Below are 14,143 nucleotides of genomic sequence, written 5' to 3'. Positions count from 1 at the left end.
CCCTCTCTTGTCACCTTATCAAAAAACTCAATCAAGTTGGTAAGGCACAGCCTGCCACACACAAAGCCATGCTGGTTCTCCTTAATTTAGCCATGGGTTTCCAAATGCACATATATCCAATCCCTAAGACTTTTCTCCAGCAATTTCCCTACAACTGATGTGAGACTACAGTTCCCAGGATTTTCCTTTGTTCCCTTCTTAAAAAACTGCCTGTCATCAGTCCTCTGGGACTTCACCTGTGACTAGAGAGGACACAAAAATGCAGGTCAAGGGACGAACAATCTCATCTCTTGCCTCCTTCAATGACCTGGGGTAAATCCCACTTGGCCCTGGGGACTTATCATCCTTAATACTCATTAGGGGGCCCAGCACTTCCTTCTCCTTAACTTCTAAATGCCCTAACATATTTATTCACCAAGCACTGATCTCCTGATCTCCGTATCCTTTTCCTTGGTAAAATAATGCACTGAAGTACTCATTAACAACTTTATTCACATTCTGTGCATAACAATGATCTTTTAACAATGACTAGATTCTGGTATGGTTCCCGAGGAATGGAAAATTTTCAAATGTCACTCCACTCTTCAAGAAAGGAGGGAAGCAGAAGAAAGGTAATTATAGGTCAGTCAGCTTGACCGCACTGGTTGGAAAGAAACTGGGAGGTTTGGGGGTATTTGGAGAGGCATATGCTAAAATAGGCCAAAGTAAACATGGTTTCCTTAAGGGAAAATCTGCCTGACACATCTGTTGGAATTCTTTGAGCAAATAACAAGCAGGATAGAGAAAGGAGAATTGGTGGATGTTGTGTACTTGCATTTTCAGAAGGCCTTTAACGAGGTGCCGCACCTGAGGCTGCTTAGCAAAATAATAGCCCATGGTATTACAGGAAAGATATGAGCATGGATAGAGCATTGGCTGATTGGCAGGAGGCAAAGAGTGGGAATAAATGGAGTGTTTTCTGATTGGCCGCAGGTGACTAATGGTGTTCCACAGGATCGATGTTGGGACCATTTTTTACATTGTGTATCAATGATTTGGGTGACAGAATTGATGGCTTTGTGGCTAAGTTTGTGGAAGTGTAGGTAGAGATGATGACGCAGGAAGGCTGCAGAAGGACTTAGACAGATGAGGAGAATGGGCCAAGAAGTGGCAGATAGAATACAAGGTGGAGAAGTGTATGCTCATGCACTTTAGTAGAAGAAATAGAAGCACAGACTATTGTCTCAATGTGGAGAAAATTCAAAACTCCAAGGTGCAAAGGGACTTAGGAGTCCATGTGCAGGATTCCTAAAAGTTAACTTGTAGGTTGAACTGGTGGTGAAAAACATTACCATTCATTTCGAGAGGACTAGAATATAAAAACAAGGATATCATGCTAAGGCTTTTACAAGGCACTGGTGAGGCCTCATTTGGTATTGTAAACAGATCTGGGCGCTTTATCTAAGAAAGGATGTGCTGACATTGAAGAGGGTTCAAAGGGGGTTCACAAAAATGATTCTGTGATGATCACGAAAATGAAGCTTCATATAATTTGAGGAGCATTTGATGGCTCTGGGCTATAGACACTGGAATTTAGAAGAATGGGGGGATCTATTGAATGTTGAAAGGCATAGATAGAGAGGCTGTGGAGAGGATGTTTTCTATAGTGGGGGAGTCTAGGACCAAAGGGCACAGCCTCAGAATAGAGGGATGTACATTTAGAACTGAGATGTGAAGGAATTTATTTAGGCAGAGGGTGGTGAATCAGGCAGATATGGAAGCCAGGTTATTACGTGTATCTAAGGTGGAGGTTGATAGATTCTTGAAAAGTCCAGGGTGTGAAAGGTTACGGAGAGAAGGCAGGAGAAAGAGGTTGAGAGGGAAATGGATCAGCCATGATCAAATGGTGGAATAGATTCGATGGGTAGAATGGCCTAATTATGCTCCTGGGTTTTATGGTACTTATTTGCTTTTCAGTATTTTACAAGATCTTAACTTTATTTTAGAAATATTCTATCCTTTCAAAAACTTGTGAAATTTAATTGAGCGAATTCCCTCCAGCAGATTAGCTCAAAGCAAGAGTGGATCCAATAGATAACTGAACAGTGGGAATAAAGAAGAAAAAGAAAAAAGCCCTTAACTCCGAGTGGAGTCATCAGGACGCCGTCATGACGGCGTTTTTTTAGCAGGCTTTCTTATTTTTACAAGGTCGAGTTACTAGCTCGACGCTCAACCCAGCATGGATGGAAAGCGTGCAAGGGAGTTGGCTGGATTCAAACTCGGAAGCCTTCGCTCCGAAGTCCGGCGCTGATGTCACTACGCCACCAGCCGGCCAGTGGGAATAAATCTGTGATGAAAAAGCATGATGACATTCATGCATTCATGCTATAAGGTAAATAACAGGTTTTCTATAAAGATTATCATTAGATAAAGATACATGAATGCAATTCATTAAGATCTAAGACTCTCCTCTCTCCTCTGCCAACCAGTGTGTCAGATCTAGGTTAACATTTCTTCCATACAGTGAATTACAAAATCACCAAGTGCTGTCAAATACAGAAGCTCTCCAATCCTCAGAACTTATCAACTTGCCAATCAAGCCAGAAATTAATAACCTTGACTAAAAGAAAAATCCATATACAGCAGATTCTGGTTAATGCGACCATGTGTTAAATAGGACAGCAGTTTACTTGAGACAACTCTTAAAGAACAAAAAATAATAGAAAATTGCCAGGATTCCCTTCAATTATTTGGGAGACATTGCCTCTTAATTGGGACAGGAGACTGTTGCCAAACAGTTTCTAATAGCGTCAGTCACGTGCGTTTGTGTGGCCGTTAAACACTCCACCATGCTTAGAGTGAACAGTTTTTAAATAGCATCATTTGCATGTTTGCATTCAAAAAGCAGTGATTTTTGTCACTTACAGTTCGTGAGAAATAAACAGCAAGGCAAATCAGAACTGTGTTGCTCACTGCAGTTCCAAGTAGTCAGGCTTGGAGATGCCAGAAACAGTCAGGAGTGAAAATCAAACAATTTCACTACTTCAACAAGTTAGGAATTACGAAAGAATTGAAGGTCTCCAGAATTATTTTGAATCTTGCAATGAAAATGAAGATTTGGAGATGCAATTATCAAAAGTATTGTATGAAGGCAGTCCATTATCTGCACTGATCTGATTTTGTTCATTTACAGTCAATCAAAACAACACGGCAGCGTACACTGGAATAATTCCTCAGATAACCATTAGGAACTAGTTTTATAATACTGTAGTGATATTGTTAAATGTATTAATTTGTTCTGTATTTCATATAAATATATAATTTGCTACTCAGTTAAATGGTAGTTAGCCTTTTTTTACACATTTTAACTACTTCCATAAATCCTTGGCTAATTGGGGCAGCAGGTCAATTGGTCCAAAACGTATTGGTCCCAGTGTGTCCCAATTAACTGGAATCCACAGTATCCACATTCTCCCCAATTTATATTCCTCTGAAGCTTGCAAAATACATTGTTAATGCAATATTAACCAAATTTAAAAAAAACTAATGAATAGCTCTCTCTATTACTGGTGCATTTTACTTTGCAAGCATTGGATCAGTTAAAAAATCTACTTACACTCAAATGCTGTTGTCGTTGTATCTGGCAACACTTGGCCAATAACATCCTAAAAACAAGGAATAAAACTGGTCAATCTAAAAGCAATGTGGGATGTTTTAAACAGCCAAAGTAAAAAAATAAGTAATTCAGGACGACTTCCATTATCTCTCTCTACCATCTGCATAGTTGATTTCCAATACTGTCATCCATTTTTCAAGATACCCATGCAAGTATGACATTTGCACTTTGCTCCACTTGAAAAAAGGGAAACATATTGATGCCTATATTTTCCTGCTAATATGTCCCCTTTTATTTGATCCTGTATAATTTTCAACCCCAATATTGGAATGCAAATCGATGGACCAGCACATTAATTTTAAGATAGGTGAAGAGTTTTTACCTGGTATTCCCATAATCCTCACAACTTTTGGAAACACAAGGACTTAACTTTTTGTAATCAGAGAGTTAGAAATACTGTGTTTATTGCCAAGAACTACTGAAAAGATTTGAACCCCTTCAAGGAATACTAAAGTACACTTTGGAACATAGTGCAATTTGCCTCTTTGCTACAAAAGGTAAATTAAGTTTTGAATTTGACCTAATGCTTGACTTCACTTAAAGCTCAGACTGTGAGTGCCAATTAACTCTGTGGTAAAAGGGGTCATTATACCATTACACATACAGATTAGGGTTAGTAAGTTGTGAGCAAATTATGATGGTGCTGGAAGCACGGTGACACTTGTGGCTTGCTCCAGCATAGTCCTCAAACTGTGCTGGTTGTTGATGCCACAACGTATCTCACTGTATGGTTTGATGTTTCAGTGCTACCATGACTTTAAGTATACATTAATTATAATAAAAGATAACTTGATTTTTAGATGATCTTAATAAAGAAAATTGCCAACACATACAATCAGTACAAGCTTCCATTTTGAAATAACTTGAAGATTATTACATCAAGAATTGGAAACACTGCAAATTGATGAGGAGAAAAGAGTGACAGACTGGGTATAATGGGGAGGAGCTTAGAATGGAGGCACGTGAAAAGATGTGTTTTCTGTTTTGGGTTCTGTTCTAAATGGGGAAACTTCATTGCAGAGACTTTTACGGACCTCATTTACAAATTAGAAGTTTTTCCCTTTCATTAAATTTATGCCAAATCAATTCAATATGCTCAATCATGTGTTTATCTACCTTGAACCCAGGAAAGATAAAACACGTTTTCTTAATGATGAGGAACTTTAAAATGCAAAGGAGCAAGGAAATTTTGGATACACAAATCGTTAAAAGCCAGTAGACCAGGTACAAAAAGCAATTAAAAAAGTTAATGGAATATTGGCTTTTATCACAATACAAATGTGAGGAAATTACGCTTCGTTGCAGAGACTTGAACGGACCTCATCTAAGTACTGTGTTTTTGTGCACATTTCAGCGGGTATACTACCCTTGGAGGGTATCACACATTCATCAGAATGACACTACTAAAGATTTAGCAGGTTGTGTTAGAGTTAGATACAGTTCTTGGGTATAGTTCAATAGGAAGGTAGGCTTTGGAAACAACTAACCCTAATCACCAGATTATTCAATTATTGACTGATCCCTATGCTTAAGACTCCTAACTGTATAAGCTGCAGTCTTAAATATATATACTATTAAAACACTTCGGATTCAAGCTATCTACAAGGCATGATAATATACTTGACTAAAGCAAGAAATTCAATAACTCAGCACTAGCAACATAAAAAGGTCCACTGTGTTAGAACCCAGAGAACCAGAGTAATGGATATAATAATAGCGTAATATTATTTTAAGAATTCAGAGATAAGAGACAACCAAATAAAAGGGAACCATATGTCACAAGATTTTGTAAGTGTGGCATTATGGAGGCCAAATGGAGCGGACAAAAATGAGCACCTGTCCACTAGTAAGATTCATGTGGAAACATCATCATCAGCTAATTATCTTTTTATTAAACATAGAACATAGCGCTGTTCAGGCCCTTTGACCCACAATGTTGTACTGACCTTTTAACCTACTCCAAGATCAATCTAATGCTTCAACCTGCATAGTCCTCCATTTTTCTTTCATCCATATGCCTAAGATTCTCTGCTGAAATAATTATCATTCTCTGCTATAATAGTTAGGTATAGCATGCATAAAAATTATCAGTCCAAGAGACTCCCATCCCTTACTTGTTTCTGATGTTTAAATTTCAGTTTGAAAATTAAACTCCCCAAACAAAATACTATTGAGTCCTGCCAAAGGGTTTTGGCCCAAAACGTCAACTGACCTCTTTTCCTAGATGCTGCCTGGCCTGCTGAGTTCCTCCAGCATTTTGTGTGTGTTGCCTGGATTTCCAGCATCTGCAGATTTTCTCTCGTTTACTATTGAATTTCTATCAGATTATCCGCATTCTTTTCAAGATGAAAATAACAGTGCAAATTATCCTAAAACATACCAACTGAATATGGAACAAGGCTACAACACCTTTTCTATACTGAATGCAGTAATTATTGCTGTGAAATTCTTGTTCACAAGAACAGTCTTCAGCTATTTTTCCCATGTGTCCACTACTTAATGGATGCACGTATCCAGAGTAACACACAAAATGCTGGAGGAATTCAGCAGGTTAGGTAGTATCTATGGAGAGGAATAAAGAGACAATGTTTCAGGCTGAGACCCTTCGTCAGAGTCTTGGTCCGAAATGTTGTCTCATTATTCCTCTCCAGAGATGCTGCCTGACCTGCTGAATTCCGCCAGCATTTTGTGTGTGTTACTCTGGATTTCCAGCATCTGCAGAATCACTTGTGTTTATCACCTACATATCTAGGGTGAGAAATTAGCTGAACCAGACCCACTTCTACCAACATCAACGTCACAACACCGTTTAAAGTTTACTGGAAAGAGATCCCAGAAGGGAAGTACTTCTAAGTAGCTGTTCAGTTGATTATGTGGATAATCACAAATTCAAACCCACATTCCATAAACCACCATGGGTATAAGTTCCTATCTATGCCTATAATGCAATGCAAACAACCTCATTCTAACTTTCTATCCAATGACACTGAAGGCATCGTGTCAACCAACATATCAAAATAAGTCTCCATGTCCCTCTACGCAAGTGCCTAATGGGGGTCATGTACTCAATTGCCATATATTTTAAGGAAATGAAAAAAAAAGTTGTTCCCAAAACTGGAAGAGAAGATTGGATCAGGGGGAATTTCAGTAAGATGTGGAGCAAGCTAAAGGATGTGAGGGAAAATTGTCACAGGGAAACAATGTCTCATTGTTTCCCTGTGATCATTTCTCATTGGGGGGAAGCAATTATAGAATAAATTATTTAATAAGAAAATTATTAGTAACTTGAGGATCTGAATAAATAAAATTGAAGCATATTATAAGAGTTAGAATCTTAAAGATTAAGTAACATGGAAAATCAAGAAATTAAAAGCAGACAGGAAAGGATATACAGAACATAATTTCAAAAACTATCAAAAAGGACAAAATATTTTGTATAATAATAGAACCTTTGATAGTAAAAGATTGATTGTCAAAATTATTAGCAATATGATAGGTACATTCTTCATTAAAAGACTGTTGAACAATGTGAAGAAATTAACAAGAAATGAAAGCAAAGTTTATGGTACAGATATCAGTGGAGTCAATGTAGGTCAGTAAGTGTGGGGATCTCACTTATGCAGCTGGGAGTAGACAGGAATATTCAAATCTGCAGATGCAAGACTAGCCCACAGCAATTCTAAGTCAGTCTCATTGAACTTTAGCTGTCATGTTATAACCTCAACATTGTTAAAAGGATTTCAGTAGCAGAGAAGTGCTATCTAAACTGATGATTTTCTGTTTATTTCAGATCTTCAACAAATGCGTATTTTATACTTAAAAGCAGCTTTGTTGGGAATAAATATTATTCTGGAAAGTTTTTATGAGCCAATTCTTCCATTGAAATTTAAATGAAACATGTGTACTTTAACAGCCAATCCAAGAATAGGGGAAATACACTATTAGATTTATGCATTTAAAAAAAGCATATTATTTTTGAACTAAAAATATATATTTATTTTTATTTCATTGGCTTCGTCCAAATTTGATCTCTGTCACATAGTTGAATTGCATGCACTACAGAATCACAACCTCAAATTCAGATTCACATTGATTTATCACATCTATATTAAAATATAGAGTGAAATGACAGTAGAGAGTGCAGTAACAACCAACACACCTAAGGGTATGCTGGGGGGCAGCCTGCAAGTCACCACACATTCTGATACCCACAATACAGAGTCCCCACTTCAATTGTGAGCTCAACTGCTGCATGCGTGGAATTTGCAGGCTCACCATGTCTGCCTGAGCTCCCTGGGTACTACTGCTTTCCTGCCAGATACGTCAAATTGCCCTTAATGTAGACGAGTGGTCAATCAGAATTGACAGACGTGAAATACAATAGGTTACTGGGAAATACGTGTAAGAATGAAATTGTTGGGATTGTTTCAAGACCTGGTATAGACTCAACGATACTGTATGTAATACTACACAGTAAAACTTTAAAAATTATTTAGATAAAAAGCAAAATATAATACCACTTGATGTCTGAAACTAAAATGACTCACAGGCTCAGACTAGTGCAGGGGTTCCCAACCCTTTTTTATATCATTAACTGTGCACCCAGGTTGGGACCCTCAGACCAATGGATATATTTATGTCTCAGATTTGTGATTAATCTATTTATGTAAAAAGGGAAATAAAATCCTTCACAAATAACTTTTATTCATAAGCAATAGATAAAAGATGTTGTACCCATGGGAAGCAGTGAAAATACATACAGTAGCTGTACATTTTAATACGGAAATGGACAGGAAAGCATTCACTGAAACAACAGAGAAATTACAATGTACAAAATAAATCACTGACCCAAACATTATCTCTTGGTGCTTAGTCTCGGTGTGATTATGTATATCTAATCATAAATATTTTACCTGTTCTCAAATTACTTCAATTATGTTTGCAAAATAATTGTAGCTCCTTTTCTGGCTTGAATTCCAAATCTCCACCCAAAATTTCTCCTGTATGAACTCTAATCCCTAGCATCGGTCTTATATTTATAGATTCTCATTCTTGACCCCACCTTGATGTCATATTGATGAGATTCTTGATCTCATTCTGGAATATATTTTATTATTTGTTAACTTATTTGTGGTAATGTGTTGTGTGTGAGTTATATGCACTGTGTTTTGCACCTTGGTGCAGAGGAGCGTTGTTTCGTTTGGCAATACACATGTATGTGGTTGAATGAAAATAAACTTGAACATTTTCTTCCAATCAGTTACAGGAAAATAAAGAAATACAATGGAGTTTATGAAATAAACAAAGACTGACAAACAACCAATGTGCAAAAGAAAATAAATTGTGCCAATAAAAAATTAGTAATACTGAGAATCAGTTCAGAGCTGAGGTGAGTGAAATTATCCAATAGGTTCAGGAGCCTGATGGTCCAGGGGTAATAACTGTTCCTGAAACTGGTGGTGTGGGAAATTAGGCTCCTGTAACTCTTTCCTAATGGGCACCAGTGAAAAGAGAGCATGGCCTGGATAGTGGGAGCCCTCCATGGTGGATGCTGCTTTCTTGTGGCAGCAGTCCTTGTAAATGTGCTCAGTGGTGAGGGATGGTGATGGTGACGGCGATCCAATTAGGTTACCGGTCAATTGTAGTCATCCAAGTTTTGGATGGAGAGACTTGCCAATCACGCCACTTAATATTTACCATGTAATCACTTCATAAAATTTAATACTTCTAAGATGCAATGGAAAATAGAAAGCATTTTAGTATATTTTGAATTAACTATGACCTGATAACCTTATCATTATCCCTTGACATTTCTGTTCCATATTCCTTGTTACAATTTGTATGTTATAACTTCATCAACTGGAGGCGCTGCTTTTGCACACAGTCCCTGGCTTCAAATCCTTCCCCTTTAACATCAGACCATTTGAACTACTCTGTATTTATAAATCAATGTACATCCACTATGATGGGAGAGAATCACATTTGTTAATTTTTATAACGGAATTCTTTGAACTTCCAAAGTTACCAGAAATGTTCATAGGCTTGTGGATTGGAACTACTTTAGAACTCAACAAAGATGATGGCTGTCCCCCATCCCCAATGAGATGCAAAACAGCCCTTCCACCCCACCATGAGAAACTAGCCACCCTTCCACTCCCCCAATGAGATGCTAGCAGCCCCCACCTCCATGAGATGCAAAACAACTCTTTCACACCTCAATGAGATGCCAGAAGCCCTTCTACCCCCATCATGAGAAACTAGTTGCCCTTCCACACCCCCTCAATGAGCTGCAAGTAGCTCATCCACCCCCATGAGATGCAAAACAACTCTTCCACATCCCCCAATGAGCTGCAAGAGGCCTAGATGCCAACAGCCCACCTGCTCCATCAACTAGATGTGAGCACCTCACCCAAAACCCCAGGGAGATGCCAGCAGCCCACCCACACCCCAATGAAATGCTGACAGCCCACCTGCTCCATCAATGAAATGCCAGCAACCCTTCCACCCCTCCACCATGAGAAACTAGATGCCTTCAACACCCCAAATGAGATGCTAGTAGCCCACTCACCTCCCATGAGATACCAGCCGCCCACCTGCTCCTTCAATAAGATGTCAGCAACCCTTCCACCCCCCATCGTGAGAAACCAGCAGCCCACCTACACCCCAATTGAGATGCTAGCATCCCACCCACTCCCCTAATGAGATGCCAGCAGCCCACCTGCTCCATCAATGCGATACCAGCAACCCTTCTACCCCCACCACGAGAAACTAGCTGCCCTTCCACAACCGCATTGAGATGCTAGCAGCCTACCCACCTCCCATGAGATGCCAGCAGTCCACCCACTCACCCAATGAGGTGCCAGCAGCTCATCCCCAATGAGATGCCAGCAGCCCACCCACTCACCCAATGAGATGCCAGCAGCCCACCCACTCACTCACCCAATGAGATGCCAGCAGCTCATCCCCAATGAGAAAGCAGCCCACCCACTCACCCAATGAGATGCCAGCAGCTCATCCCCAATGAGATGAAAGCAGCCCACCCACTCACCCAATGAGATGCCAGCAGCCCACCCACTCACCAAATGAGATGCCAGCAGCCCACCTACTCACCCAAAGAGATGCCAGCACCCCACCCACACCCAATGACATGCCAGCAGCTCAGCCTCCAATGAGATGCTAGCAATCCACCACCTTCCAATGAGATGCTAGCCTATCCACCTCTCCACTAAATGCCAGCAGCCCTCCCACTCTCTTAATTAGGTGTCAGCAGCCCACCTCCCCCTCCAGCCCGATGAATTGCTCGTAGCCCACCCACATCCCCAATGAGATGCCAGCAGCCCACCTATTCCTTCCATCAGGTGTCAGCAATCCACCTCTCCCCACCCCGCCTCCAGGCAGCCCACCAGCCAACCGCTGCCCTCACCTACCAGCACGTCTCTGAAGAACAACTGGGTGCCAGGCGGGACGCTCCAGTCCAGGTCTCCACCCGACACCCTGATGCGGATAACGAGCTGCGGCTGCGCCTTGGGCTCCATCTCACGCGGCACGAGCATTGCTCGCGCGCCGCCACATCCCTCCGCCGCCGGCTCGCGACCAACGGCCTCGCCTTCTGCCGGCCGCTCGCACCCCCGTTCGCGTACCCTTCCCAGGGACCGAGTGCCCGCTTTTGTCTTCACCGGCTGCGGCCGATTGAACGGGTCTTTCACCACCACCGTTAGCGTTCCTCCGGCGTGTAAATAAAAGGAAGTGCCTTCCCCCGTACACCGGAACAAAAATGACGGAAAGAGCAGATCACCCGGAAGCGTGAAAGGAAGCACGGCCTCCACCTCGGCGGACATGTTTGTTTTTCTGCACTGAGGGTTAAGGTTGCCAACATTACAGGTTAATGAGTTCTGCCTGTTTAATAACAGGGCTAAAGCCAACCCTGTAGGAATTGTAATGGTTACTTGTTTTTTTAATAACAGGGTTTTATTGTGAGTTTGCCAACTCTGCAGGTATTATAATGGGTGTTATCTGTTTAACAGAATACAGCACAGTACAAGCTCTTTGGCCTACGATGTTATACCATCAGATATAAGAGCAGAAATAGGCCATTTGGCCCATCGAATCTGCTCTGCCATTTCATCATGGCTGGTCCAGTTTTCTTATCAGCCCCAATCTTCTGCCCCCCTCCCCAATATCCCTTCATGCCCTGACCAATCAAGAATCTTTCTACTGATGTCTTAAATATACATAAACACTGGGCCTCCACAGCTACCTGTGGCAAAGTATTCCACAGATTCACCACACTCTGGTTAAAGAAATGTTGCCTTGTCTCTGTTCTAAATGGATGCCCCTCTATTATCAGGCTCTATTCTCTGGTCTTAGACACTCCCACCATAGGAAACGTCCTGTCCACATCCACTCTATCAAGGCCTTTCACCATTTGATAGGTTTCAATGAGGTCATGCCTTATTTTTCTGAATTCCAGTGAATCCAGGCCCACAGCCATCAAACATTCTTCATATGACAAGCCGTTTAATCTTGGAATCATTCTTGTGATCTCCTTTGAACCCTCTCCAGTTTCAGCACATCCTTCATAAGATAAGGGGCCCAAAACTGCTCACAATACTCCCAGTGAGGTCTCACCAGTGCTTTATACAGTCTCAACGTTACATCCGTGTGCCAACATTTTAATGTACTCCACTATCATTCTAACATTTCCCTTCCACATAGCCTTCCATTTTTATTTCATCCATGTGCCTATCTAGAAGTCTCTTGTATGTTCCTAATGTATCTGCCGCTATCACCACCCCGGCAGTACATTCTACACACCCTCCACTCTGTGGGGGGTAAAAAACTACCTCTAACATCCTCGAGGAAATCTGCAGATGCTGGAATTTCAAGCAACATACATCAAAGTTGCTGGTGAACGCAGCAGGCCAGGCAGCATCTCTAGGAAGAGGTACAGTCCTGACGAAGGGTCTCGGCCTGAAACGTCAATTGTACCTCTTCCTAGAGATGCTGCCTGGCCTGCTGCGTTCACCAGCAACTTTTATGTGTGTTGTCTAAAATCCTCTATACTTTTCTCCAGTGACTGTAAAAAAAAATAAATAAATGTCCTCTCATATCAGCCATTGCTGTCCTGGGAGCAAGGTAATGGCTGTCCACTCTGTCTCTTATCACTTTATACACCTCTATCAAGTTGCTCCTGATTCTCCTTTACTCCAAGAAAAAAACACCCAAACTTGCTAAACCTTTCCTAATAAAACATGCTCTCTAATCCAGGCAGCATCCTAGTAAATCTCCTCTGCACCATCTCTAAAGTTCCCACATCCTTCCTATAATGAACATAAGAAATAGGAGCAGGAGTAGGCATGGAGAAGTCAAGTCTGCTCCGCCATTCAATAAGATCATGGCTGATCTGGTCATGGACTCATCTCCACCTACCTGCCTTTTCCCCATAATCCTTAATTCCCCTACTATGCAGAAATCTATTCAACCTTGTCTTAAATATGAGTTTTATATAGAACTGAAAACAATATTCCGAATGTGGCCTAACCAGGGTTTTATAGAGCTGCAACGTTATCTCACGGCTCTTGAACTCAGTGCCCCAACTAATGAGGGCTAACATACCGTTCACCTCCTTAATCACCCTATTAACTTGTGTGGCAACTTTGCGGGATCTATTTACTTGGATCTCAAAATCCCTCTGTTCCTCCACACTGCTACTTAACTTTGTACTCTGCCTTCAAGTTCAACCTTACAAAGTGCATCACTTCACACTTTTTCCCAGATTGAATGCCCTCTGCCACCTCTCAACCCAGCTCTGCAGCTTATAAATGTCCCATTGATATTGATCCTAATAACTTAATAAGGCTACATTACATTAAATACATGAACTCATTTGAAAGTTCTTGCCAATAGGATTCAAAAGCTGTCCAATAAGTAATTTGAAAGCCTCTGGAAGTACTTATCTTAACACTTTGCCTACAATTTTGCAATGTACTTCTTAATTATAATGATTTAGAATGTGAGGATTTAAATGGAGTCGGGGAACCGAGATTTGTATCACTTTCACTTTACAGTTATGTGAACCGTGGTGAAGTCCAATCCAAGTTTCTAAACCAAGCACACTGGAAAAGAAAGGAATGACAGGTTGATATTGTCACCTGTCCCTTACATGTAAATAAAAGTTCAAAGTAAATTTATTATCAAAGTGCATATACACCATATACAACCCTGAGATTCAGATAATGAAATCAAAAGTTAAAAGACTTTTCTCTCTGTGACATTGATTTTGTAGCTTTTGCAACGGCTTAATCGAGGATTTACAAGAGATTGTTAAAGTATAGGACATCGTTCTCCTAATCTGTCTTAGTCCTATGCAGCCTACCTGTTTCCTCAATACTACCTGCCTCTCCACCAATCTTCGTATCATCTGCAAACTTGGTAACAAAGCCACCTATTCCATCATCTGACTCATTGATATACAGCATAAAAAGAAGC

At 40.7% G+C, this 14,143-nt stretch overlaps 1 protein-coding gene across 5 annotated transcripts in view; it reads right to left on the bottom strand.

The window, feature by feature from the left end:
- Window positions 1-11,410, bottom strand: part of map2k5 (mitogen-activated protein kinase kinase 5) — a 324,671-nt gene extending 313,261 nt beyond the window's left edge. For all 5 annotated transcript variants that reach the window (XM_072278042.1, XM_072278043.1, XM_072278044.1 and 2 more), the window contains exons 1-2: window positions 11,083-11,410; window positions 3,596-3,644 (exon numbers count right to left, since the gene is read on the bottom strand). In XM_072278042.1, coding sequence (XP_072134143.1) covers window positions 3,596-3,644; window positions 11,083-11,208 — 175 coding nt within the window. In that variant the 5' untranslated portion in view covers window positions 11,209-11,410. The remainder of the gene's footprint in view (window positions 1-3,595; window positions 3,645-11,082) is intronic.
- Window positions 11,411-14,143: the final 2,733 nt, after the last annotated feature.

Source organism: Mobula birostris, chromosome 14 (genome assembly GCF_030028105.1).
Source record: "Mobula birostris isolate sMobBir1 chromosome 14, sMobBir1.hap1, whole genome shotgun sequence".
Classification (NCBI taxonomy): Eukaryota; Metazoa; Chordata; class Chondrichthyes; order Myliobatiformes; family Myliobatidae; genus Mobula; species Mobula birostris.
The sequence above is the reverse complement of the archived record's forward strand: the minus strand, read 5'-3'. Positions and strand labels throughout refer to the sequence as shown.